At 40.1% G+C, this 27282-nt stretch overlaps 1 protein-coding gene across 1 annotated transcript in view; it reads right to left on the bottom strand.

Annotated features, from left to right (window-relative positions):
* The window catches only part of LOC136874721 (uncharacterized), a 231397-nt gene that overhangs the window by 9321 nt on the left and 194794 nt on the right, over positions 1–27282 (bottom strand). The window contains exon 4 of the mRNA XM_067148381.2: positions 2459–2611. Within this exon, the coding sequence (XP_067004482.1) occupies positions 2459–2611 (153 nt within the window). The remainder of the gene's footprint in view (positions 1–2458; positions 2612–27282) is intronic.

Below are 27282 nucleotides of genomic sequence, written 5' to 3'. Positions count from 1 at the left end.
CTCTTCAGTGGTTCAATTCTGATGTACGTCGAAATCCACTGGCGCCTGTTATTATAAAAACAATTACGCCTTCCCTTTTCTCTTCCTAACGTCATATCGAGAAAAGTTTATAACTTCTTTGTTATAGTCTTCTGCATTCTTTGGCGCAGGGATGTTCACTGATGCGCAATCCAGTCATCCAGCCCATACTCACTTATCTGTGGAACTGATACTGTGCTTTGTGACCATCGTACATGCTTTAAACTGCGACCTCTCATGGGTAACCAAATATCGATCGCTACGTTGAACCTGAATGTATTCCAACTGTTTTCTACCTTTTGGAAACTTTCCTCTCTTCGGACTGTGCAGAAACATTAACAGGCTTCGAATAATTATGCATCGTGCATATTACATATGCAATTATTTGAAGTAGCTTTATCTTAATAGTGCATACTTCGTGCTTTTCTCCTGCTAGGGCATATTTTGAAAGTATTCTGCATCTTCAGTGTAGACATCACCTTTTGCAGGAGAATTTAGGAAAATTTGGCATGTATTTGAGATAACTCAGTGCTGGAAACCTGTGCATGACTCTTGCCATATTCAAGAAGTTGAGCTGTGCTGGTTATCGCCAGCTAGCCTGTTTGACAGGTGGATAGCTCGTTTAAAATTAGCAGCACCAGCTCTACATCCGGCCATGGCTTTGCGCACCTGAAACCAAATAAGGACTGATTCCTGGAATTTTCCTTACGACAGGACTGTGATCTCCCCACTCCGTCAATAGTTAAATACACAATTACTTCTTATCAGTCCTGCTTTGGTTGTGGTTCATAGTACATTTACCCCCTGAGGATAGGGGCGGCATCCCCTGCCTGTCGTAAGAGGCGACTGAAAGGGGTCCCAGGGGCTCCGAACTTTGGAGCGTAGTTGGCGACCACGGGGCCCTTATCTGAGTCCTGGCATTTACTTGTGCCAGGCTCCTCGCTTTCATCTATCCTATCCGACATCCCTTGATCAACTCTTGTTCTTTTCCGACCCCGACGGTATGAGAGCACTCGAGTCCTAGGGAGTCTTTCATTTTCACGCCCTTCGTTGCCCTTGTCTTTCTTTGGCCGATATATTCATTTTTCGAAGTGTCGGACCCCTTCCATTTTTCTCTTTGATTAGTGTTTTATAGATGATGGTTGCCTAGTTGTACTTCCTCTTTAAACAATAATCACCACCACCTTCACCTCATAGTACATTAAAGGACTGTGTTGTTGCTGCTCTGTTTATAACGCCTAAAGAGACGTGTTATTTATTTATTTAATTTATCTATCTATCTATCTATCTATCTATTTATTTATTTATTTATTTATTTATTTATTTATTTACTTATTTATTTACTTATGTCTTTATTTGTGGCGAAGTTAGGGCTCTTGGCCCTCTCTTACACTTAACCACATTATGCGGCTTGATAATGAATGGAAACTTAATATTCAAACTCAACACACTGTATATAATATAATAATATAACTTAATATAGACTAAAACTAAAAGATGTAGATCCTAAATTTGACTGGGAGAAGTATTCTGTTTTGTAAATATTGTAGCACAGTCGTAACGGCAACTAAGAAGTTTCAAGTTCAAGAACATCTTCAAACGACGAAATACAATAAATTAAAAATGGTAAACTGGGGGGAAAAAACACCAGCCTCTTGTTACAGTAACCAGTGCAGATTATTTTAATGTGAATGGTGGGGAACCTGTTGTGATATGATGATCTACTATTTGTATTGTTTGTTCGACATACAACGAAAATCCTCATTTCTACCTTAATAAAAGTGTACTGAGAACAGCAGTCCCGTTAGATCACGAAAGCAGTGGAAAGTTCACCATACATGCCTTGTTTTCAGCAAATCTGTTGGATGCATGGGATGAAATAATGCAAGAAAAGTGAAGTGATGCTTACATACAACAAGAAGAAGAAAACCAAGGAGGACAGAAGACAGGGGAGGCTGGAAGTTGTGCGAGATGATGGCGGTGATCAGTGGTTTTAGCTCTGATCAACATTAAAATAAGATTACGTAGACTGAGATTTACGACCGTGTCTGTCTGCAACTATTCCCCGAATGAACAATGAACCCAATGGGTTGCAACAATAATGAGACAACATTCAGTTTCTGCTGCGTAGTTGCAGTTCACTCACATAAAAATACACATGCCGCTTCAAATTATTGAGGTACACACTTGGATCTGGAATAAGAATGGCATGTTGGTAATAACTGTCCATGCTCAAGGAGAAGAGACATCACTGGCAGAAATCAATTTCTAACTAAGGAACAATTCAGTGTGCAAAAACACATGCAAACTGTCTTTCAAGAACACATTCCTTCCAACAAAACAAAGCAGTTGAACATTCCAAGAATGACATGGTACGTGTACCCTACACCGGGTTAGCTCCCTCTTATTGTAAGGTGTTAGTTTCTTGTTGTTGCTTTACCTTTGCTGTTCTTAGATCCTTTGTTTTTACACTTCTTTGTTATTTGTCGACTCTGTTCACAGGAAGGATCGCTGTTTGCCTTAAGAGAGTCAGTCCTCGTCATTTGGTTTTGAGACGTGCAATCACTCCAAGAACCCTTCTCATAGCGGCAAGCTGCGGGGAAGAGGGTCACACCATTAGTAACAAGTGGTACAACACAACCTGTTTTTCCCTATATACTACATACGAGAGCTGTTTCTGTATCAGTGGCAACGCTCCGCGCGTGCGCTGTGCTGTGCTGTGAGAGACCGCTCGTACGGCAGGGTCGTTAGCTTGTTAGATGGCACCTCGGCATACGACCGACTTGGAACTCTATGAGCGCAAAGGGGAGGTTTTCCTGATCCTCATCGTACAAGTCAAAACTGAGACGTCATTAGAGGTCCCTACGGCAGAACGTGAAGGTGATGGTGATTCCGGTGTACTTTCTGTAGCACATGACGCAACCGATTGGAGGCTCGGATACTGATAGTAGACAAGAAGACACTGAGTGAGGTGCCGCTAATAAAGAAACAGCCCTCGTTTTTATGTCTGTACTTTTTGAATGTTCACCTGATACCTGGCTATTTATCCCTTTCAGTACCAAGTTTATATTTTCATAAATTATGTTATTTCTTTGCATTTACTGGTCAACGAACTTCTAATCAGTATGTAATTTCAATATCTAATTTGTATCTGATTCATCGTGGTTCTGAGGAGGGTGGGATATGCGTGTCCCCCTGGTATTTTTCTGCGGGACAAATGTGTTCCAGTATGTTTTAAGAGATGCCAGCCCTTATTTAAAATACCATCTGTAATAATAAAATGAAGGGGTGTGTGTGTGTGTGTGTGTGTGTGTGTGTGCGACGGCCAACCAAATCTACGGGTACGCAGAGCGGGTCCAAATGCACCTCGAAGCCGGATTTTTCATTTGTGCGTTCGTTGGTGAGTTATGAATGAAAAATGGGGAGATAACGTGTTGCGATATGACAATCCAACGTACTGTCACCAGGATACAATGTATAGATTCACTGTCGCTAGGCAACGTACATACGATGGGTAATACAAGTCAAGGAGCCATTTTAAAACCATAGCGGAGGAGGCAAATTTTCGATCCCTGAGACGAGGAGCCATATTCAGTCCGTGAATCCGCATTCTTAGGTACATTATACATGTAAAGACCTTCTTTCATTAATTATTTATATTACTTTTATTTATTTATTTCACACTTACCCGATATTCATTCCTTTCTTAAATTTTACGGAATACGAGGATTTCGCTACACCAGTAACCGTATTTTCTTTCAACTAACTCAATTTTACACTTTATTGTTTTATTTAGAGGAAACACACACTACATACGATAGACAGTAATAAGCAGGGAATAGATATTATTCAAGGTGCCATTTTAAGTCAATCAATCATCAATGATCTGCATTTAGAGCTGTCTCCCAAGTGGTAGATTCCCTATCAGTTGTTTACCCGGCTTTTTCTTACACATTTTGAAAGAACACAGAAATTTATGGAACAGTTCCCGTGATATCTTATCCAACCCCTCGCTCTTCGTTCTATACATGAATATTTGCCCCGATTTGTCCTCCTGAATTTCAACTTTAACTTCGTATTACAATCTTTCCTACTTTTAAAAATGCTGGGGCAGTAACTTAATTAAGGCTACGGCCGCTTCCTTCCCATTCCTAGGCCTTTCCTGTCCCATCATCCCCATAAGACCTATCTGTGTCGGTGCGACGTAAAGCAACTTGCCTACTTTTAAAAGCTCCCCTCAAACGTATTCGTCTACTGATGTCAGTCCACGCCATCTCTCCACCGTCAGCTCGGATCATATCACATAGTCGAGCATCTCATCTCCTTACTCCCAAGTCTTCCCAGCCCGAAGATTGCAACTTTTTTGTAACACTACTCCTTTGTCGGAAATCACCCAGAACAAATCGTGCTGCGTTCCAGTTTTCGTATCAAGTAGTCCTGGTGAGGGCCCCATACACTGCGGTCTTACACCCTCTCCTTTAAATCCTAACTACAAACCCTAATTACTCCCACAACCATGTGAAGAGATCTATAACCTTTCTTAACAACCCCCTTAATGTAATTACCCCAATGAAGATCATTCCTTATATTAACACCTAGGTACTTAGAATGTACCCCATGAGGTACTGTCACCCCATCAACACAATAATTAAAACTGGTGGGATTTTTCCTCTTTGTGAATCTTACAACTTGACTTTTCATCCCATTTACATTCGTACCATTATTCGTTGTTCATCTCACAAAAGTGTTTTTCGTAGCTTACAAATTCTTCTTTCATCCGTATAAATACTTCCCCTGCTATCGTTCCTAACCTGCCTCTATGATGAACACTCCAGTTTTGTGAGAACATTTACGCATCCATAGTATGACCTCTCATCCATCATACAATTTCTATTAGCCTACCATATCTGATAAATATCTATATATCAAACTAGCAGAAGTACCCGTTCTTCGTACGGGTTATCAGAAACTGGCTTTAGTTATCGGTGTGACTGACTTCATTAGATATTTATATCACTGGTGTATTTACTTAAGTACGTAGAAATTATTCGTCATGTTTGGAATTATAGTGTATCTTCTTCTTCTTCTTCTTTTCTTCATGGGGGCCTCTAAATATTAGTTCCTAATTAGCGTCGACCTCTAAGATCTTCTGCTACCATGTTTTTCCTTCATTCCCACCTAGATATACCTGCTCCCTTCACAAATCTGCAGGTTTAGTGTTAGTATACTTTCGCCAAATAGTACCACAAATATAAATATTATTGAATGTATTTGTTTGAACCGACATTTCATAACTATTACAAATATGATAAAGGAAATACGCGATGCATACAATAAATTACTATAATTATCGAGAATTATAATTCTCAGGGCATGTCACTCATGTCGCACATCATATAATGAATCTGAGTATAAATTTTGAGAAATTTTTTCAAGTCATCTTGACAATTGTGTACAGTATATAGGTTGTTTTCATGGTTACAATGATCGTAAAAGTGGACCAAAATATTGGCACTAAAAATATCAGTGATCCCACTACTCCATGATTTGATAGAAAATATTTTAAACTATAGGTAACAGACTCTGAAAAATGCTGAAACCTAAGCCAGTACGTAAAAACGCAGGCCCGTCGGCAACCGCTGGTCGCTGTACTACGGAGATATCCGGGGCTATTATTTTTATACTTCACTCTCTTTCCATCCCCAACCAAAGGAGTGGTATGAGCGTCTTACACAACAGTTTATTTTTCCAGATAGTAAGTCATATGTGTATCAATTTTGTTTGGCAGCTATGTCCAAACGTACATGCATAATCTCGTTGCTGTACAATCCTGGAGCTGACGTTGCCACGGTTACGGCCGTTCGTTTCTTTATCCGATTTCTAGAGCAGGTAGTGTGCTTCCAATATCTCCATAACGGTTGGTTTTAGGGCCTTCAAACATGGTTTCGGGCCCGAAGGGTTTACCGAGTTTTGTTCTTTGCGTCAAGGGGCTTAAAATGAGCTTTGTTTCGTTCTTGTACGACAAATTCGATTTTTGAAGGGCGGAAAAAAGTCCATTCGACACTCCATGTCGTACGATGTCGGCATGTAAATGATCTCTGGTGACACATTTGGTGTTTACCAGACAAAATTCATTAAATCTTAGCCATAGACGCCCAAGAGAGTTTCGGTTTACTCGGTCTGCCATCTAGTGGGGACCTAGAGTAAAACGGAACGTCGAAATTGACGAGCAGACAGCCAGATGGCGTCAAATTGAAATGTCTGCACACGGTAGCTGAGGCCATACGATTATTATTATTATTATTATTTTAATATTTTTTATCTCCCCCCGTCGCCTCCCCTCAAATTGTTTTGAAAATAAAATACAGCCCATGTTACTCACTGGCAATGTAACTTTCTACAGGTGAAGTATTTTTTTAAATCGGTTCAGTAGTGTTTGAGTCTATCCGTTACAAACAAATATACAATGTTTTCTTCTTTATAATATTAGTATAGAAGTATAAATTACATCCCTACACATACGGTTGCCGTCAGGAAGGGCATCCAGCCGTAAAACAGGATTTAACTTACATCTGCGACACAGTTTGCACCCGCAACCTCACAGGTGTGGGTAAAGCGATAGAAGAAGAAGATACTCATTTTTAAAAAATTCACCCGCTTTTTTATTCTTTTCACCCCCTTAAGTGGATTTTACAAAAAGAGTGTGTTCATTTTTAAAGGAGATTCCAAGTACCAATTTTAAAGTCTGTAACATCTTCATGTTTTGAGATATATGTATCCTCATATAAACAATTCAACTCCTTCCTCACTTTCTTCCCCCCCCCCCCCCGCCCTTAAGTGGATTTTCTGAAAACGAATATTTGTGTTCTTTTATTTTTAAAGGGGATTCCAAATATCAATTTTCATGCCTGTAACATGTTAAGTTTTTGTGATTTATTGTAGATAATTTCGCTGCTGTAGAATCCTGGAGCTGACGTTGCCATGGTTACGGTAGTTCATTATCCGATTCCTAGAGCGGGGTAGTGTGGTGCCAATATCTCCGTAACGGTTGGTTTTAGGGCCTTAAAACATGGTTTTCGGACCCGTAGGCTTACCGAGTTTTGTTCTTTGCGTCAAGAGGATTAAATTGAGCTTTATCTCGTCCTTATACGACAAATTCGATATTTTGCCTATATTAGCCTGTTATTTTTAGATCCCCCCCCCCGTGCCCCCACTTTGAAATGTTTTGAAAATAAAATACAGCCCATGTTACTCACTCGCAATGTAGCTTTCTATAGGTGAATAAATTTTTAAAATCGGTTCAGTAGTTTTTGAGTCTATTCGTTACAAACAAACTAATTTCTCCTCTTTATAATATTAGTATAGATTAATTCTATTATTTGCTTCACAAGACTTATACCGTTTAACACTAATTTTATGTCATCCTTACTTGACGTCATGCTTTCTATACTGTCATCATTGCTCCCTGGTCCACCCCGTTTCCCTAAATGTAGCAAGAGTTTTGTGCTTTCTCGCCATCTTTCGACGAAGAAGTTTTAGACATTGTCAACATTCTAGAACGACGTGGGCCTAATGTTCTTATGGTGTATAGCGAGGATGAATTAAAAGACAGATTCAGACTAAATAAATATACTGCCATGCGTTTGGTTAAGGCTATAGGCAACAATCTGCGCCTTTCTTGGTCAAAAATTAATTACGGTACGCTTTCATAGTATTGAATAATCAGATTTTTATCGGTGACAGTATTAGTGTCTATAAAAACACTGGTACTGATAACTAAGCATAAGTTAGGGGATAAATAGATTATCGTAGTGACGTAGGCAGAAAACTTTGTATCAGGCCTACTTTGTACCAGTAACAACATACGGTCTGGAAACTTGCACCATCGACAGAAGGGATAACAGCAGACTCCAGACTGCGGAAATGAAATTTCTGAGGTCACTGCTGCAGAAAACGAGAAAAGATAAGATCCGGAATGAAAAGGTCCGCGAAGACATCCAAGTGAAACCACTCAACGAAATTCTAGCAACATCAAGATTGAGATAGTTTGGTCTCTTTAAGAGGGTAGCACGAAAATTATTTGCCTGGCCGAGGCGGTAAAGGCGTGCTCGATTCGCCCGGAAGGACGTGGGTTCGAATCCCCGTCAGGAAGTCGTAACATTTAAAAAACGAGATTACCACTTCCGGAGGTACATATGGCCCTGAGGGTCACTCAGCCTACACCAAAAATGAGTACCAGGTTAATTCCTGGGGGCAAAGGCGGCCGGGCGAAGAGCTAACCACTCTACCCCATCACGTGCCGCGGTTAACAATGGTGGAAGCCTTTACCTTCCACTCCTCCAAGGGCCTTCATGACCTGTACGGAGGTGTCTTTGTCTTTTATTTCATTTGGCCGATACATTTTCGTATGCTAGAGATGAACCTTAAAATCCCGTGGTCGGGAGTCAGGCGTGAACGGGTGCAATAGACTCCATGATCTAACCTTACACGTACCGTTAACGATTTACAATCAAATTGCATTGTATGAGTATTGTTTTGTTGACGAAAAAAAGACCTTCAACTGTTTGGATTGGGAACATAGTGTTCCGCGTCATGTCATATCACTGATGAAAGGCGTGCATGACTGAAACACTCAGAATACTTCAGTGTGTCCCGTGGCGTCAGACAAGGCTGGATCTTGTCCCCTCGACTTTACAACGTCTGCGGCGAGTACATCCCAATTGAAGGCATAAAAATTAGGAACTTGAGCTTTGCTGATTAACACCACCCTGCTTTCCAACAGTGAGGAAGAGCTTTCAGAGTTGTTAACAAGACTTAAGAAAGTGAGTCTTGACTATGGACTGGCGCTCAACCTCAGTAAGTCAAACACATGGTGACTGATAGAGCAGCACAGGTCGTTTGAAAGAGTTGGAGGTAGTGCACGACTTCGATGTCCGGACATTTCGTACCACGGACATTCCATACCACTTGATTTTTGAGGACATTTCGTACCACGGATGTTCCGTACCACTTGATGTCACATTAATATTCCGTGCGGGCGTAATGAGTCTCACGGGCACAGTTTAGAAATCAGAAACAAAAATAATTTACAAAATTTGCTGAAGAAAACTTCTATATTATTTTAATAAGTGCCCTATAATTTACGTTTACATAAATATTATCACAAGAAAGTCGATTTTTGAAGTATAAATCCTGAAACAAAACAATACAACAGAAATATACTGTCCATCGTGTCCGGGCGCATTGTACCAGACGAGCACAAGCATGGACAATATTATTATTATTGTGAATATTTATAAACTACTGCGTTATTTCATTATCAAGTAAGTAAAATAAAAGATTCTGATGAACTGGCAGATGTGAGCTTGGGAAACAGGAAGCTACTGAAAGGTGGAAGTAGCTAGGTCCCCGTGTGCCAGTCAGATCAGTTGCGTCCGACGGAAGGTCATTTATTCATCTCTTGCTTTGTAATCACAGCTGCACAACGGAACATATATACAGAAAATGTATTCTTGAGACTGAAAATGTATCAGTAGTGGAGACCGAAAAAAATTAGATATTTACGAATACTCTCGGCCGTTATTCTTGGCTTTCTAGACCGGGGCCGCCATCTCACCGTCAATTGCAATCACGCAGGCTGAGTGGACCTCGAACCAGCCGTTAGATCCAAATGAAAGTCCCTGACCTAGCCGGGAATCGAACCCGAGGCCTCCGGGTAAGAGGCAGGCAAGCTACCCCTACAGCACGGGGCCGGCCAAAACATTCATTAGGAAATCGTTTTTACTTCGCAATACTTTCCACTCTTTCAAGTGGCAAGGAATGTCCTTTCCTAAATATTTTAAAGTCATTAGCTGACACTTCGCAGGTAATCAGCCGATCAAGTGGTACGAAATGTCCTAGAACCCATGACTTCGTATACTGTACCTTGGACCAACTTCAGTGATACGGGAAGTTCCGAGAAAGAGATAAGGACTTTTGCTAGGACGAGCAGCTATGATGAAATTAAGTAAGATCTGGAAGAACAGGGGGATTACTAATAACAATACAAAGATCCGTCTCGTTGAAACCCTTGTATTCCCTGTTTTCTCATACGGCTGTGAGACCTGGACCGTAAAGACTTTGGACAGAAAACGTCTTTGAAAGTTGTTGCTGGCGTAAATTGCTGCGTGTGTCTTGGACCTCAAGAAGAACCAATGCGTCCATTCTTCAAGGGCTGACGATATCTTCGCGTATCAGTGGAAGAATGCTGCAGGTCTCTGGACACATTGTGAGGCGACCTGGAGAAAATCTAGAGAAGTTAATCATGGAAGGGAAGGTTGAGGGCAGCAGACCACGAGGAAGGACTGCAACCAGATGAATATGACATGTGCACTGAGAAAACCCGAAGATCGTACGGGATGGCGAAGCTATAGCAAAGTCAGTGTGGTCACGACACTCAATGAGGATGACGGTGTGTGAGTGCGCCAAGCATCGAGTGTGAGGCCACAGACCTCTGACGTTGTGGACAGATCATTCACTAACTTCCTTGTTCTTCCTCTTCGTCTTAATTGTCAGCATGGCCAAGGTTTCCAGAGCCTGATGAAGTGACCGGTCCATGGAATATTTGAAGAGCTCTGCATAGTAATGTACTGTATCAATGACAAAATTCTAATTTTATAAAAAGAAAAAATATTATCTTGGAAGAGGGCACGTTGGTTGTGGACAACAGAGAGAAGTTTGGCCACGTGGTAATAGGGAAGAAGGTAATTTTCTCATTAATGGTTGTAGAGATGAGCCAAGGTATCTGTGCAATCGTGTGACGTCATAGCCTCCGCTACTACTGATCGTAAAAACATCGGTTAAGATTTCAGCGAGCCGGCACACGTCAGAGCTGTCGCACTGTCCTCCACCAATGGTTGTGTTATACCGGAAGGCGAGTTAAGATTGTCGGACGTAATTTAGGATAACAAAGATGATTTTATGAATGACCGAATAAACAGTAAATAATGGTTGTAACAAAACAATACTTAATACACACAAATTAATACTGAATCAAATGTCATCAGGTAGTGGTGGTGATTATTGTTTTAAGATGAAGTACAACTGGCATCATAGAGAAACACTGACACAAAATGTGAATAACAGAACATAAGGAAAAATTGTAGGTAAGTTATTCAACACTCCGAAGGTAAGGGTTTTTTTTTTTTTTTTTTTTTTTTTTAAAGTTCATACATAAACGTAGAAACATAAGTCTGCCAGTTTTAGTGTAATGCAATCAGTCGCAATCGGGTTTAAAGTCTCAACATCAGGCCTAATCAAATCCTTTTCTTGTCTTTTGCATGCAGCTCCTTGTTTTTAACATTCGAGTGGTATTGTCTTAAAAATAACTACTATCGCAGTCACTAAATCTATTTACCTACACTACGTAAATGACTACTTCTCACACTATGATTTATCGTCACATAATAAGAAAAGAACTTCTTAGTTTGTCCAGGTTGGCTGTGAATGGGTGTATTTAACGTCGTTATGTAAATACAGCCTACTTACCGTACTTTTCTTTCGGCTACAAATTAATCACGTATTAATATTAATCAGTAAAGCAGAATGATCAAATTTTACTTCATCACCTCCTCAGGAAACAAGTCGCTATAAATGAAGCTACAATTAACAGGGATGGTGAAGTCCCGTACTTGTCAACAATCAGTGGCTCATTCAGTGGTAGAGTTCGGCTGTGATACCAGAAATATGATAGAGACAAACAGAGACGCACTGAAGTCGTGATGGGTAACTCGTGAATGAGTCGTTCAAAATGAACGCTTCATTCATATGAAGTGTGAACTAACCACCCAATTTCAATGAACTGGTAGTTCAAACACTTCACAGTTCTTCACAACTCATTCGATTCGTCTGTCGCTCGCTCATTCGTTTCCTTCCCCCTCCCACTATCTGCGTCATCACTCCCGGACTCATCCTACCTATCAATTGTATTCTTTCATGTATTTCCTTCTTTATATGAGACAGGCTTCTCTCTTTATCTTTTCCTTGTCCCTACCAACTAGTAGTGGGATATTTGATTCATTTTACTGAATAGATTCATTTGATTCCGTTCACGTTACTGAATCGATACAGTGATACGATTCACGGCACATTAGAGTCACCGTTCCTTACATATGGGTTGAATTAATTGACGAATGTCAACTAAGTTATAATACTAAGATTCTAAACTAATAACCTAATAGCCTATCTTTTTACTAGCTACTTTGGAGTTACATTTTGACTATCTTATCAACACTGCAAATAAATCCAACTATTATTTAAACCTCCCTGTAAGAAGAGGACAGTAAATGCAAGTGGGTATTATTTTCAAATTACCTGAAAGCGAGAGTCCATTATAGCGTACGATTCTTTCAGTGTGCCATGGCTTTGTATGCCTCGCTGCAGCGGAAGTTCGGCTCCCCGCCAATGTCCAGAGTTCCGATAATGAACCGTGTGTGTGTTGTGTTTCACTGATCAGCGAATGCGCCACTCAGCACTGTCTGCTGCCGGTCAGCTGAATCGTGTGCCGCGAGGTCGCCGTTCCTGCGACTCGATTCATTCAGACACTTGAATAAATCGATACACTGCTTCGAATTATGCACTCAGTAGTCAACACTACTACCATCTGTCATCTAGATGCTGTAAGCGGGTAAGCCATAGGAACTTCCGTGGTACGTAAGACAACATACTAACATATGTTCATGTTTTAACATGTAATAAATAGGTCGGAAATCTAGATGCATCGCATGGATGTCTCAGTTAATTCTATGGCCATAATTTTTACAAATTTCATTAGAAACTTTCCACTTCGTGTCCGTATCGATATGACAATCTAACAATCTTATTGGAAGAAGATATATTTTTAACAATATTTTAGTTATGGACAAGTTATTAATCACTTGTTAAGCATTCTTTCCCACCCCTCCAAGACAGCCCTCACTACCACCATCCTCCCCAATAGACACAAATGTTTAAGTTACCATGAGAAGTTATCAAAGCTAATACGAGAACATATATTGTGCATATTTTTACCCTATTTACACATAAGCTTATGTGAATATAGTTGATGATGACTGCAAAGCAGTCAAAATATGTACTATTAATTTTTATAAAGTAGCCAAAGGCAAATAAAGTTATCGATTAGGTGGCTAAATATTTCTTTGATTGTTAAATTTCATTAGGTTAAAGTAAAAATATAGGCACCTTATTTGTTGTTGTGTTGTTGTTGTTTGAGCCATCAGTCCATAGACTAGTTTGATGCAGCCCTCCATGCCACCCTATCCTGTGCTAACCTTTTCATTTCTACGTAAGTATTGCATCCTACATCTGCTCTAATCCGCTTGTCATATTCATACCTTGCTCTACCCCTACCGTTCTTACCACCTACATTTCTTTCGAAAACCAACTGAACAAGTCCTGAGTGTCTTAAGATGTGTCCTATCATTCTATCTCTTCTTCTCGTCAAATTTAGCCAAATCGATCTCCTCTCACCAATTCGATTCAGTATCTCTTCATTCGTGATTCGATCTATCCATCTCACCTTCAGCATTCTTCTGTAACACCACATTTCAAAAGCTTCTATTCTCATTCTTTCTGAGCTAGTTATCGTCCATGTTTCACTTCCATACAACGCCACGCTCCACACGAAAGTCTTCAAAAACATCTTTCTAATTCCGATATCAATGTTTGAAGTGAGCAAATTTCTTTTCTTAAGAAAGCTCTTCCTTGCTTGTGCTAGTTTGTATTTTATGTCCTCTTTACTTCTGCCATCGTTAGATATTTTACTACCCAAGTAACAATATTCATATACTTCCTTTAAGACTTCATTTTCTAATCTAATATTTCCTATATCACCTGCCTTCGTTCGACTGCACTCCATTACTTTTGGACTTATTTATTTTCATCTTGTACTCCTTACCCAAGACTTCATCCATACCATTCAGCAACTTCTCGAGATCTTCTGCAGTCTCAGATAAAATAACAATATCATCGGCAAATCTCAAGGTTTTGATTTCCTCTCTTTGGACTGTGATTCCCTTTCCAAATTCCTCTCTGATTTCCTTTACTGCCTGTTCTATGTAAACATTGAAAAGGAGAGGGGACAAACTGCAGCCTTGCCTCACTCCTTTCTGGAAAGCTGCTTCTTTTTCAAAGCCCTCGATTCTTATCACTGCAGATTGATTTTTATACAGATTGTAGATAATTCTTCGTTCTCGGTATCTCATCCCTATCATCTTCAGAATCATAAATAGCTTGGTCCAATCAACATTATCGAATGCCTTTTCTAGATCTACGAATGCCATGTACGTGGGCTTGTCCTTCTTGATTCGATCCTCTAAGATCAGACGTAAAGTCAGGATTGCTTCACGTGTTCCTACATTTCTTCTGAAGCCAAATTGATCTTCTCCCAACTCAACTTCAACTTGTTTTTCCATTCTTCTGTAAATAATACGTGTTAAAATTTCACACCTGTCAGCACCGGCTTTCTTGGGAATAGGTATAACAACATTCTGCCAAAAATCGGATGGGACTTCTCCTGTCTCATACATCTTGCACATTAAACGAAATAACCTTGCCATGCTGGTTTCTCCTAAGGCAGTTAGTAATTCAGAGGAAATGTCATCAATTCCAGGTGCCATGTTCCTATTTAGGTCACTCACAGCTCTGTCAAACGCTGACCTCAAAATTGGGTCTCCAATTTCATCAGCGTCAACAGCATCTTCATGTTCCAGAACCAAATTATCTACATCTTTACCTTGATATAACTGCTGGATATGCTCCTGCCATCTTTCTGCTTTGTCTTCTTTCCCTAGAAGTGGCTTTCCATCCGAGCTCTTAATATTCATACACCTAGATTTCCTTTCTCCAAAGGTTTCCTTGATTTTTCTGTATGCAGCATCTACCTTTCCCAGGACCATACAGCCTTCAACATCCTTGCACTTCTCCTTCAGCCATTCTTCCTTAGCTACCTTGCACTTTCTATTCACTTGATTCTTTAATCGCCTGTATTCTTTTCTGCCCTCTTCATTTCTAGCATTCTTGTATTTTCGTCGTTCATCAATCAGGTCTAGTATCTCCTGAGTTATCCACTGATTCTTAGTTGATCTTTTCTTTCTTCCTAACATTTCTTCAGCAGCCCTACTGACTTCATTTTTCATGACTCTCCACTCTTCCTCTATAGTGTCTCCTTCAGCCTTTTCATTTAGTCCTTGTGCAACATGTTCCTTGAAACAATGAAAACCAACTCCTGCATTTCCCCTGTTTGATTTTGTGTTGATAATTCGGTAGTTGCCTGACCAAAAATCTTGTTCTTCCTGCCAACGTACTTCACTTACACCAACTACATCTAACTTTAGCCTATCCATCTCCCTTTTCAGATTCTCTAACCTACCACAACGATTCAAACTTCTAACATTCCACGCTCCGACTCGCAGAATGTCAGTATCCATCTTCCTGATGATCGTCCCCTCTCGTGTAGTCCCCACCAGGAGATCCGAATGGGGGACTAGTTTACCTCCAGAATATTTTACCCGGGAGGAAGCCATCATCAGTGCATCATTCATACATTCATACATGTCTTCGGGAGGTATACTGAAATTCAAGTCAAGAGCTTAGGAAAAGTATCCTTCCGCATGTGAGCACGTCCCCTGTTCCCCCTTCCAGTCGCCGTTCTCCATCTCCGCCACAACCAGCCTATCATTAACGCCGTGCGTCCATCTGACAAGTACAGTACTTCATTCTGAAATAGTGAAGCACCAAACGAAATCGCTTCCTTTCACGTAGCTGTACTTTGATTACGTACTATAACTATTTATTCCTTTATTGACCATGTAAAACCTACAGATTACTGACGAATACCGAGGCAAGAGAAGCAAGGTTTATTTTTATTTCATTATGCAATTTGTGTGAGGCACATGGAGACTTACAACATAAGTATACGATTCCGTTCTCGTGCAACGACTGTCAGTGGCAGTTTCTCACAGTTAAAAAAGCTGAAAAACCCGCCCATGAGTGGGATTGCAAAATACAATGCTTCCAGGAATGTTATAAATATTGTAGTCTCGTCATTCGGAAGGTAAAAACGAACTCATGATCCTCTCATGACAACATTTCTGCAGGTAGAGGCGGTTACGAATATAAAGTAAAGTACACATTATTATTACTACTATTATTATTATTAGTATTATCATAATCATCGAATAAGCCAAGGATCCTATTCCCATACCGTGTTAAGGCCTTTCCTGTTTAATCTACGGCGAGTGCTGAGCTGACACATCGATCTTTCGCTGGAGACTTGGATTTTCCGTGGAGTTTAAATTCCAAGCGAGCGGCGTAAACACTGTACACAGGAACGCCGATCAGCTGCGCGGTCTTTTTCACGTCTTCCACAGTCCACAGTGGATTCTAACCTCGTAGGCTACTGTAAACGTTTAAAACAATTTGGTTTAGATTTTCTACTTTATTTTTCTCCACTTTTGTTAGCTTTAAAGTATTTCACAGGGGACTCAAGCGTCACAGCATCAGACACGTCTTGCTCACAGCTGGCAGCCATTATGAATATTGAACACGCTGTTGCAGCCAGTATTGCCAACAGTTTTCTTAGATCCATCTTCAACATCGCACATATTATGCGAACTTATCAGCAATGGAATGAACTCGAACATACTTACTAAGTACACAGTGCAATAAGATATCAATATCATATTAAATAATTATTATTTTGCTACATACACCACTGAGAACAATAACTATTCATAGCCATCTACGTATGAAATATAAGAGTTGGTAACGAACCCGAATAACATACAACCTGTGATATATTTTCCATATTTATGCAGGGCAAAAATTTTAATTCATCAAGTCAGTTCACCAGAATATCTAACCAAACTGAAGAAAGCTCCTGACTTCAGGAACAAGTAACAAACCTAGGGAACTATTTGGCCCTGCGGAAGCCTTTTCACCGACCAGAAGTCTGACTAACATCAAAGGGACCGCTAAGGTCTTGAGTTGACTCTCAGTATAGTTACGGCTGTAGTTTCCCGTTGCTTTCAGCCGTGGAGCAGTATCAACACAGCTAAGCCATGTTGAATATTATTACAAGGCCGTATCAGTCAATCATCTAGACTGCCGTCCTTGCAACTACCGAAAGGCTGCTCCCTCCCTTTCGATGAACCATTCGTTAATCTGGTCTCTCAACAGATACCCATCCGATATGGTTGCACCTACGGCTCGGCTATCTGCATCATTGGGACACGCAAGCCTCCCCACCGCGGCAAGGTTAGATGGTTCGCAGAGGAGGGTACCTTATTTATAAAATGTAAATGTTTTTAAAATGTAATTTTCAGTGATGTTTGCAAAATAAAATCGTGAAACATGCAGTCAAATGTAACGCTAACTAATTAATACCTAAGTAAAGTCAGATTGTGGGTGCCATGATTATTTTAAAGGAAAATAATAGATCCCGCACTAGACAGTAAGAAGTTATAAGCAAGACTATCACTGACACGCTAGTTATCCCATCTCTGCCATAGGCTGTCCATAATTACATAGCTCTGCCATCTGTTGGTAATATGTATTGCAGCTTTATTGAGTGAATGAGACACTGTGAAAGAGGTCGCTGCTCAATGACATAGCGAACGGCTTCGTTACGCTTCATTACTTAATGAACGAACTACTTCATTTGAACGATTCGCAGTAAACAGTTTGAATGAGTAACGTAGTTCATACGAATGAACTGGTTCGACCCATCGCTACACTGAAGTAGAAACGATTGTAGCGGAGGTGGTTGACTATTCTACGCATGCGCAGAATCTCTCAGTTTTCTCCCTCGCACAATAAAGGCCACGGCCGCTTCCTTCCAATTCCTAGCCCTTTCGTGTCCCATCGTCACCATAAGACCTATATATGTTGGCACGACGTAGAGCAAATTGTAACAATAAAATTAAAAATCTGTTTTAAGTCGGCGTGTGCCAGGGATCGGCATCGAGTCCAGTTCAGATCAACACTGTCAGAACAGCCATATACGTGCCAACTCTGTTGTAAGTTCCTTCGATACTTTCTGTAAGGGGCTTGTGAGTCGACTGGGAGCTCTCAGCGTGAGGGCATGGCCGGCATCTCCCTCTTCGTCAGGTTTCCCCGTGCACCTGTTAGAATACGAAACGGAACAGTAGTATAATAGGACAGTTCGGCGGCCTCCTCCTCCTCCCGCGGGAAATTTGAATTTTGGCGCGAGATTTGAATTTGTAAACAAAGCCACGTGCTTTTTGACAGCTGTCATCGACAACAACGCATCGCTAACCTCACTGCTGCCATCTTGACGGGAATAAACCTCAGTAGTACCAACTTAACCTCACAAGCGCGAGATTTGAATTTGTAAACAAATCAACCTGTTTTTTGACAGCTACGTGCTTTTTGACAGACAACAACGCATCGCTAACCTCAGTACTGCCATCTTGACGGGCCTAAATCTCAGTGGTACCAACTTAACCTAACTAGCGCGAGATTTGAATAGGTAAACAAATCCACGTGCTTTTTGACAGCCACGTGCTTTTTGACAGACAACAACGTATCGCAAACCTCAGTGCAGCTATCTTGACGGACCTAAACCTTACTGGTACCAACTTAACCTCACTAGCGCGAGATTTGAATTTGTTAACAAATCCACGTGCTTTTTGACAGCTGTCATCCGCCATCTTTAAACTACAGAGCACCGTGCTGCCCGCTTTAACGCAGTAGCTGCAAATTCGTCACCTGTCATCCGCAGTGCTGCCATCTTAACGAGCCTAAACCTCAGTGCTACCAACTTAACCTCACTAGCGCGAGATTTGAATCAGTAAACAAATCCACGTGCTTTTTGACAGCTGTCATCCGCCATCTTAAATCTATAGAGCACAGTGCTCCCCTCTTTAGCTACTTACCTTTGAAATGTGGTGGCGGATAATTTGAAAAATGCTTTTTGACAGCAGCCATCTTTGAGCACCGTGCTGCCCTCTTTAGCTAGATACCTGTGGTGGCAGACAATTCTACGTGACAGCAGCCATCTTTGAGCACAGTGCTGCCCTCTTTGTGGCTGCGGGAAATTCCACGTGCTCCTGTTTGGAAACAAATTCACGTGCTTTTTTCTGACAGCTGTCATCCGCCATCTTGCATCACAAACCTCAGTGTTGCACTCTTTAGCTAGATAACTTTGAAATGTGGTGGCGGCAATTTGAAAAATTCTACATGCTCTTGTTTGGAAACAAACCTATGCGCTTTTTGACAGCTATCATCCGCCACCTTTAATCCAGAGAGTGCCGTGCTGCCCCCTTTAGCTACTTACCTTTGAAATGTGGTGGCGGCAAATTCAACGCGCTCTTGTTTGGAAACAAACCCATGTGCTTTTCTGACAGCTGTCATCCGCCATCTTTAATCCAGAGAGAACAGTGCTGCACTCTTTAGTTGAAATGTGGTGGCGGCAAATTCCACGTGCTCTTGTTTGAAAACAAATTCTACGTGCTCTTCAGCTGTCATCCACCATCTTTAATCAAGAGAGCACCGTGCTGCCCTCTTTGTGGTGGCGGATAATTTGAAAAATTCTTTTTGACAAGCAGCCATCTTTAATCCAGAGAGAACAGTGCTGCCCTCTTTAGCTACTTACCTTTGAGGCGGTTAATTTGAAAAATTCTATTTGACAAGCTGCCATCTTTAATGAAAAGAGCATCGTGCTGCTATCTTGCGGGTAATTTTTACGTCACAGCTGTCATCCACCATCTTGCATTGCTAACCTTAGTGCTGCCCTCTTTAGCTACTTACCTTTGAGGCGGACTATTTGAAAAAATCTATTTGACAAGCTGTCACCCGCCATCTTGCATCGCAAACCTCAGTGCTGCACTCTTTAGTTGAAATGTGGTGGCGGATAATTTGAAAATATCTTTTTGACAAGCAGCCATCTTTAATCAACAGAGCACCGTGCTGCTATCTTTATCGTAGTAGCGAGCAATTTAAAATCTAGATGCTTTTTTTCTAACAGCTGTCATCCGCCATCTTTAATCTAGGGAGCAACGTGCTACCCTCGTGTAGTGGTAGTAAATTCCACGTGCTTTTCAAACCCACGTGCTTTTTTTACAGCTGTTATCCGCCATCTTTAATCAAGAGAGCGCAGTGCCGCACTCTATGTGGTGGCGGATAATTTGAAAAATTCTTTTTGACAAACAGCCATCTTTATTCAACACAGTTACCGCTATCTTACATCGCTTACCTCGGTGCTGCACTCTTTAGTTGAAATGTGGTGGCGGTAAATTCGAACAAGTTTAACCATACATCGGGGGGGAGCTAGAGTTAGCACGTGCTGCAGTGATGACGTCATCATGCATGTTTAGACTTGTCCGTTTTCTTAAGAGTAAGTCGGTGTAAAGGAATTCAATATGTAAGCATCATAAAAACAAGAGTTTGCATGTGCTGCAGCGATGACGTTATTGTAGGTGCGCATGTTTAAACCCGTTCGTCGACTAAAAACTTTAGTCTTCGAGAAACAGTGATAAAGAGTGGAGTGCAAACATGACGAAAACATTAATAGTTGATGTGCAAGGCTTTAAAGTAAACGGAAACAAATTTGTATTTAAAGAGGTGGCTGTGTTAGATTGCAGTGTGTTGTGGGTACCAAAACTTGTTAGTTTAGTATTTAGCCCACCGTTCCCTTACTGTTTGCAAACAGATGAAGATAAAAAGCAGACTCAGTGGATTGAAAACAATTTAGGTATGAAGTGGGAAGAAAAAGGAATACCTTATCGTTTTCTACCTTTAATGATGAATGCACATTTGTCAAGAGCAGATCTTGTTCTTTTAAAGGGTTGTGGAAAGAAAGAATGGTTGCGTGATTTTCTACCATCATCGTGTGAAATTATCGACATGCATGAATTGGGGTGCCCATCATTTAAAACTCTTCCGAAAGAGCATAGTAGAGAAACAAGTAAACAGTCTTTACAACATGTATGCATGCTCTTTGATTGGTTGTGTTGCAGTGCATGCCGGGAAGTGAACAACATATGTAAACTGCAGTGTCGAAATAACCTTAGTGTAAAAGAAACATTTGTAGAGTAAAGACGTCATGACATTTCTAACAGATACTAAGTGTAACGCAGTTGAAAAGGTGATCGTAAAGTTTTATGCATGCAAAAGGAAACTAAACACTTTTACTGAAGAAGAGTTAAATGCATTACCAAAGGCATTTTTGGTTAATGCAGCTGCGAATGCTGTAAAGAAGATTTCGGATAAGGTGCCTCGTGAGTGGACTCAAGATCCTGTTTTGTCAGAGCTTCAAACGCGTAGTTTACATCATGAACACGTGAGTTTAGGTAGAAGACCTTCTGTGAGACAGTGCCGTACATGTCAACTGATTAAACTGTATCACGGACCTAAAACTAACGAGTTGTCTTCGCTTATAAACACTTATCATGGCTGTGGAGAGAGTAAACAAGGAAAAGGTGAAGAAACGTGCTGGGAAAAAGGTGAGGAGGCATGTTGGGGGTGGACTCATCAATAAAGTGATTGATCTTCTTTTCTTCGCGCTTCATCTCCCCTGCGGCCCTAGAACACGTTCGCCTGACACGTAGTTACATGCTGCCTGCATAGAGTCTGTCGTGTAGCTGTCAAAATCTGCTTCGTAAAGTTATGCTGTGTGTGTGTGTGTGTGTGTGTTATTACCTAGTGCTTTAGCTTCTCAGAAGATAGCAGCACTTGTCGTTGTTGGTGTAATAAAACGAAAACTGAGTGACAAAGACCGTAAAATAAACAAAGGATAAAAATGTATATATATATATATATATATATATATCTATATTCTAAAATAAATATGAATTGTCAAAACATATTACAGGTGTTGTTTAACCCTACAGCATGTCCTAGTGACTTAGAAGAAAGGAAACGTAGAGGATTAAAAGAAAACACACATAAGATTTAAAGTACATCCTCTTTATTAATCCATGAATTAAAGCTGTTATTAAAACCAAGCCATTTAACATACAGTTTATTGCCACGACGTCGAATAACACGTTCAACTAAATAGTGATCAGGATATTTTGTTTTCCGCAGTTCTTCGATGTGAGATCGCGAAGTAAATACGTAACTGGATTAGTAAGCTTAACACTTCTGATTTGAAAAATTTCAGTGCTCCAGTTAGGTGTGTATCCTTTTGCAAATATAGCCTTGTGTTTGCTGATGCGAACAAAATCACCTTCTTTAAAGCGATGGCGACGTGGATCAGCTGTTTTAATTGCAAGATGAATAGCATTTATACGAGGTGTATTCTTTGTAACAAGACGTGGCTTTGTTCCGATAGTGCGATGAGGTGTATCGTTGTAGGTAGATAAAAGCCTAGGTAGCAGGTTAATCCAACGATATGAACCTTGCGCTGTAAATTCTCGCCACATCATTGTTTTGAGTGTACGATTAAAGCGTTCTACAACACTTGCCTTGAGATTGCTGAACGTAGAGTAGTGTTGAATGCCAAGTAACTTGAGGTAAGAAGAAAAATCCTTGTTGTAAAACTCTTTACCTTGATCAGTTTGAAGAAGCCTTGGGCAGCGTTTCGATTCTTCAACAATATGTTTAAATGCTTCTTTAACTTGAGCTGCTGTTTTAGAACGCACGGGTTGTGCAAAAGCAAACTTCGAGTACACATCGATAACAGTAAGTAGATACTTATACCCCTTATTACTAGAGGCATATGGAAACATTTCTACTAAGTCTGCTTGCCAGAGATCATCTTTTCCTCGTGTAATAACGCGTCTCTGACAGTAGGTGCGATGTGCTGGTTTATGTAACTCATGTGCGATGTTTACCTTTACAGGTGATATCTTCTCTTGACGAGCCATTACAAAATAATACCGGCATAACGTAATTCTATTTCTAGAATTTCTGATCAGTGACCAGTGTGACCAGCCTCTTGCGATGCTCTTAAAAGTTGTAATCGTTCAACGAGTAAGTTTGGGTCATTCCAGTATCTTACATCCACATACGGCAACAAAGGCTTGTAGATAACATCAAGACTACGTGCAGTGGGAAACAGCTTAGAAATAAACTCACGATACTTGTAACTCTTATTCGCATTTACAGCTTCTGTTCTCTTGTAATTGCGTCGTGTTGCGTCAGTAGCAAAAAGTATTGCTTTATATTTTTTAAGATCATCTTGTAAAATTATATCCTTGTCAGGTATTCGTGAGAAAAGACGTTCTAAGAGTCCTTTCGTAGGTTTATAGGTAACACCTTTTACAATGAGTTTGTTGTTATTAATCTTAACATTTGAATTTCCTATCCAGAAACAGTCCTCTTCGTAGCGAATACCGTAGGTAGTGTCAGTTTGTCCTGTAAAAAGTTTTTCTATATAAGGCGCAAAGAGAGATCCATAGGTATCTTGAATAAAAGTTCTAAACTGATTGCGATACTCCGGTGTAATCATAACCTCAGACAAAGATGGTAGATTTTGCGTCGATGTAGTAGGTGTTTCAGCAATAACATCTGTAGTTAAAAACTCAACACGCTTAGATGGTGATGTATCATTAAGTTCTTCTTCTTGTTCCTGATCTTCCTCTTTCTCTTCTTGATCTACATCCTGCTTCTTCTCTTCCTCATCTTGTTCATGCTTTTCTTCTTCTTCTTCTTCTTCTTCATGCTTCTCTTTATGATATGATGTTTGCATAGAAGCAAAACTTGAAGTAGACTGCGGTAATGAAGTAGAATTAAAAATTTCTTTGAGTGGTGTACTTAGTTGTGTTCTTAAAAATAAATCCGTGTCTGCTTGAATACTGCTTGAATACGTTTAAGCTCTTTAAATTTCCGTCGAATATTGTTTCGAGCTTGAATGATATGTTTTGTGATCTCCTTGTTAGATGTTAACATGATGATGGTTTTTAATCAAGTAGTTACTGTAATTCTGTGTTAATGCATATAAAATGATCGAAACCCATGCGATATCGTCCATGCTGTACATCACTTTCTTTATCAATAACTAAAAAGCTGTAACGGTGTAATGACCAACATTTAGCACACATACGTTTAAAGTCATCGAATGTCATATCAGTGTTAACATGATCGTTATACACATGTCGCATGTTGCGCTCATCTTGCCGAAAAAGCACAATAACATCTGCGTTGTCGCGTATCAACTGCTTAGGCACACGAGAATAGGTTTGGCACAAATAGATGCAATCAACATATTTATGCCGACCCATACTAAAGAATGCACGAATAACGTTTTGCTGTTCTGTTGCGACATCATCAAAGATCATAAGAGAATTAGGAAGCACATCGTCTGGTGATGGTACTTGCTCATGCAAATTAAATTTAAAATATCTTATTCCATCTTTAACTAGATCGTGCATTACAGTTTGTAGAATAGCATATAGCGGCTGATAGAGTGACTTTGCGAAAACGTAAATATTCTAGAAGCGTACACCATTTACAGAAGTAATAAGTGTGAGTAAAAGATTTGTTTTACCGCATCCCGACGGATCTGATACAATACATCGAACAGTAAAAGGAAACAACGTTCCATGACGTTTTCTTGTAGTTGTACTAGAACTAGGTAAGAGACGTGGTACAATGTCGGTAACAGGTAGTGTGTCTTGCTGCTTTATAATCTTCATGATAACTGAATCATAAAGTACGTAATAGTAATATATATATTAAACGAAACAAGAGGCAAATGTTAGTTTATGATTTGCTCTTGACTAGTAAAGTCGTGTACAGCATGGTGAAACAACGATATCCAAACGACATGAAGAAGAAGAAAGTAAAAACTGTTGGATGGAAAGATGTTATAAAGGCTGCGCAAAAAGCTATTCGAGGGGAATACAATCCTCGTGTAGCTATTACTAAGGCGTTACGCGCAGCAAGAGCGAGAATTTCTCCAAAGTGCAGAGCAATATTTAGTAAACGTGCACGAATTATTCCTGTACCAAAACGAGGAGGATTTCTTCCTGCGCTGTTTGCTGGCTTAGCAGCTTTAGGGTCATTGCTAGGTTGTGCTAGTGCTGTAGCGAGAACTGTCAAAGCTGTAGAAGAAGCGAAACTACAGTTGAAAGAGAGTGAACGTCATAACAAGACGATGGAGGCAATTGCGTTACGAGGCAAAGGTGTGAACATGAAGCTAGCGCCATACAAGAAAGGGCTTGGTATCTACATTTCTCCAAAAAACGTCTACTGAATGCACTGCCACATCGAGCTCTAACGCATGATGAAGTTTTTACGTTTGCTAAAGAGCTAGGAATTCATTATTTTCGAGGAGTGTATATGCGCGATCAACTACCAGCGCGCCCACGTGAACGTGAAAGTGCCGTAATTAACTTGGACGACAGTCGTGGACCTGGAACTCATTACGTTGCTTATGTAAAACGTAAATCTAAAGTATGGTATTTTGATTGCTGTGGAGACTTACCTCCTCCTTTTGAGCTCATACGTTATTTCGGAAGCAGTGCAGACATTGTTTACAATAAAAACCGTGTGCAAAACTTTAATACACGCATGTGCGGACGATTATGTCTTATGTTCTTATATCAAACCCAGACAGTAGAGAAAGTGCATTAGTGTCTACGTGATGACGAACAGTGAAAGAACGTTTGCTGTACGTGGAGAAGGACCTGAAACAACCGTCTATTTTAATCCACCAATCGAACTTGGCTATCAGCCGCATAGTCTTGGACTAGTATCGTTTGAAAGCTACAATAAAAATCTATAATGTGCGTGATGGTGTAAACAAGTTCTATTACGATGAGTATGTGCTAACACTACCCTCAGGTAGTTATACAGTAGACGATATTCACGACTATATTGAAAGTACGTTAATTGATCAGTTTGGGGAAGATAGTTTTAGTAATCATAATTACAAGTTCTCAATCACTATAAGCAACATTACACATAAATGTGTTATTGAATCATCATTTAAGATTGACTTCAAATCACAACCTGATTCGATTGGACCACTGCTTGGATTTTCATCGAGGGAGCTCCTACCGAACGTACGTCACGAGTCTGATCAACCTATAAAACTCTTCGATGATTATAATGTGAACATTACTTGTAATATTATTACAGACTTGAATAGTAATCTACAACCTTCGCACGTCCTGCACGACTTTATTGTTACAGGGGAACGTGGATATACTATTTGTGAGAAACCAGCAGTAGTTCTTTATCATCCTGTGTCTGTAAGACACACTTGTAAATAAATAAACATAATCAGCTTATTCATTTAGATCAGCACGCGTACGTAGCTTACAAACTACATCTTAAACCAGTATGAAAACCATCTATAAAACACGGTGTACATTCCGAAGACATACTACATGTGTGCAGAGACTCATCGAGTTAACAGATACCCATAAGCAGATACTCCAAGATTTAGGATATACACTACTACAACAGAATGGAAGAAATGCTAGACATTACGAATACAGTAGAAAGTCGTGAAGGTGTAGTACGAAGTGAGCTTCATTCCTATCAACCTTTTACGTTTGGATTAAATAACAATGATGAAATTCATTTTATTATTAAACAGCAAGATGTATACACCTTACCACACGAAAGCTACCTCTATATTGAAGGACGACTAGAAAAGACGCATGGAAGTGGACCAAGCACTTCACAACTAAACAACCATGCTCAAGCTCTTCTCTTTCTGAAGCGCGATATGTAAATAATGTTGAAATAGATCGAACGAAGAATGTTGGTATTACAAGTGCAATGAAACTCTACCCTTCTTTCTGTGATGAAGAAAGTAATCTTTTGCGGATGGCTGGATGGTGTCCAAAAGCTACTAACAACTGGATGATTAATGAGGATGGTACTTTTACGGTATGTTATCACTGAAACGTATTTTTGGATTCGCAGAAGACTTTACACGTATTATAATCAACGCAAAACAAGAGCTTATTCTAACCCGTGATCGAAGTGATTACAATTCTCTTAAAGCAGTAGAAACACCAGTAGAATCGAAAATAACACTGCATCGTATACTGTGGAGGATTCCACATGTAACCTTATCTGATCGTGAAAAACTTCGATTGCTCAAGATTGTAGAAAATGATACACCATTACCTATACGTTTTAGAAGTTGGGAGCTGCATGAATATCCTGTATTACCACCTACAAACAAGCATAGCTGGGCTGTTAAAACATCACGTTTTACTGAGAAGCCCTTGTACATTATTTTTGGATTTCAAACTAATCGTAAATTCAATCACGAAAAAGATAGCTCACTGTTTGATCACTGTAAAT

The sequence above is a fragment of the Anabrus simplex genome, chromosome 5 (assembly GCF_040414725.1).
Source record: "Anabrus simplex isolate iqAnaSimp1 chromosome 5, ASM4041472v1, whole genome shotgun sequence".
NCBI lineage: Eukaryota > Metazoa > Arthropoda > Insecta > Orthoptera > Tettigoniidae > Anabrus > Anabrus simplex.
This window is presented reverse-complemented; position numbering and strand designations above follow the sequence as displayed.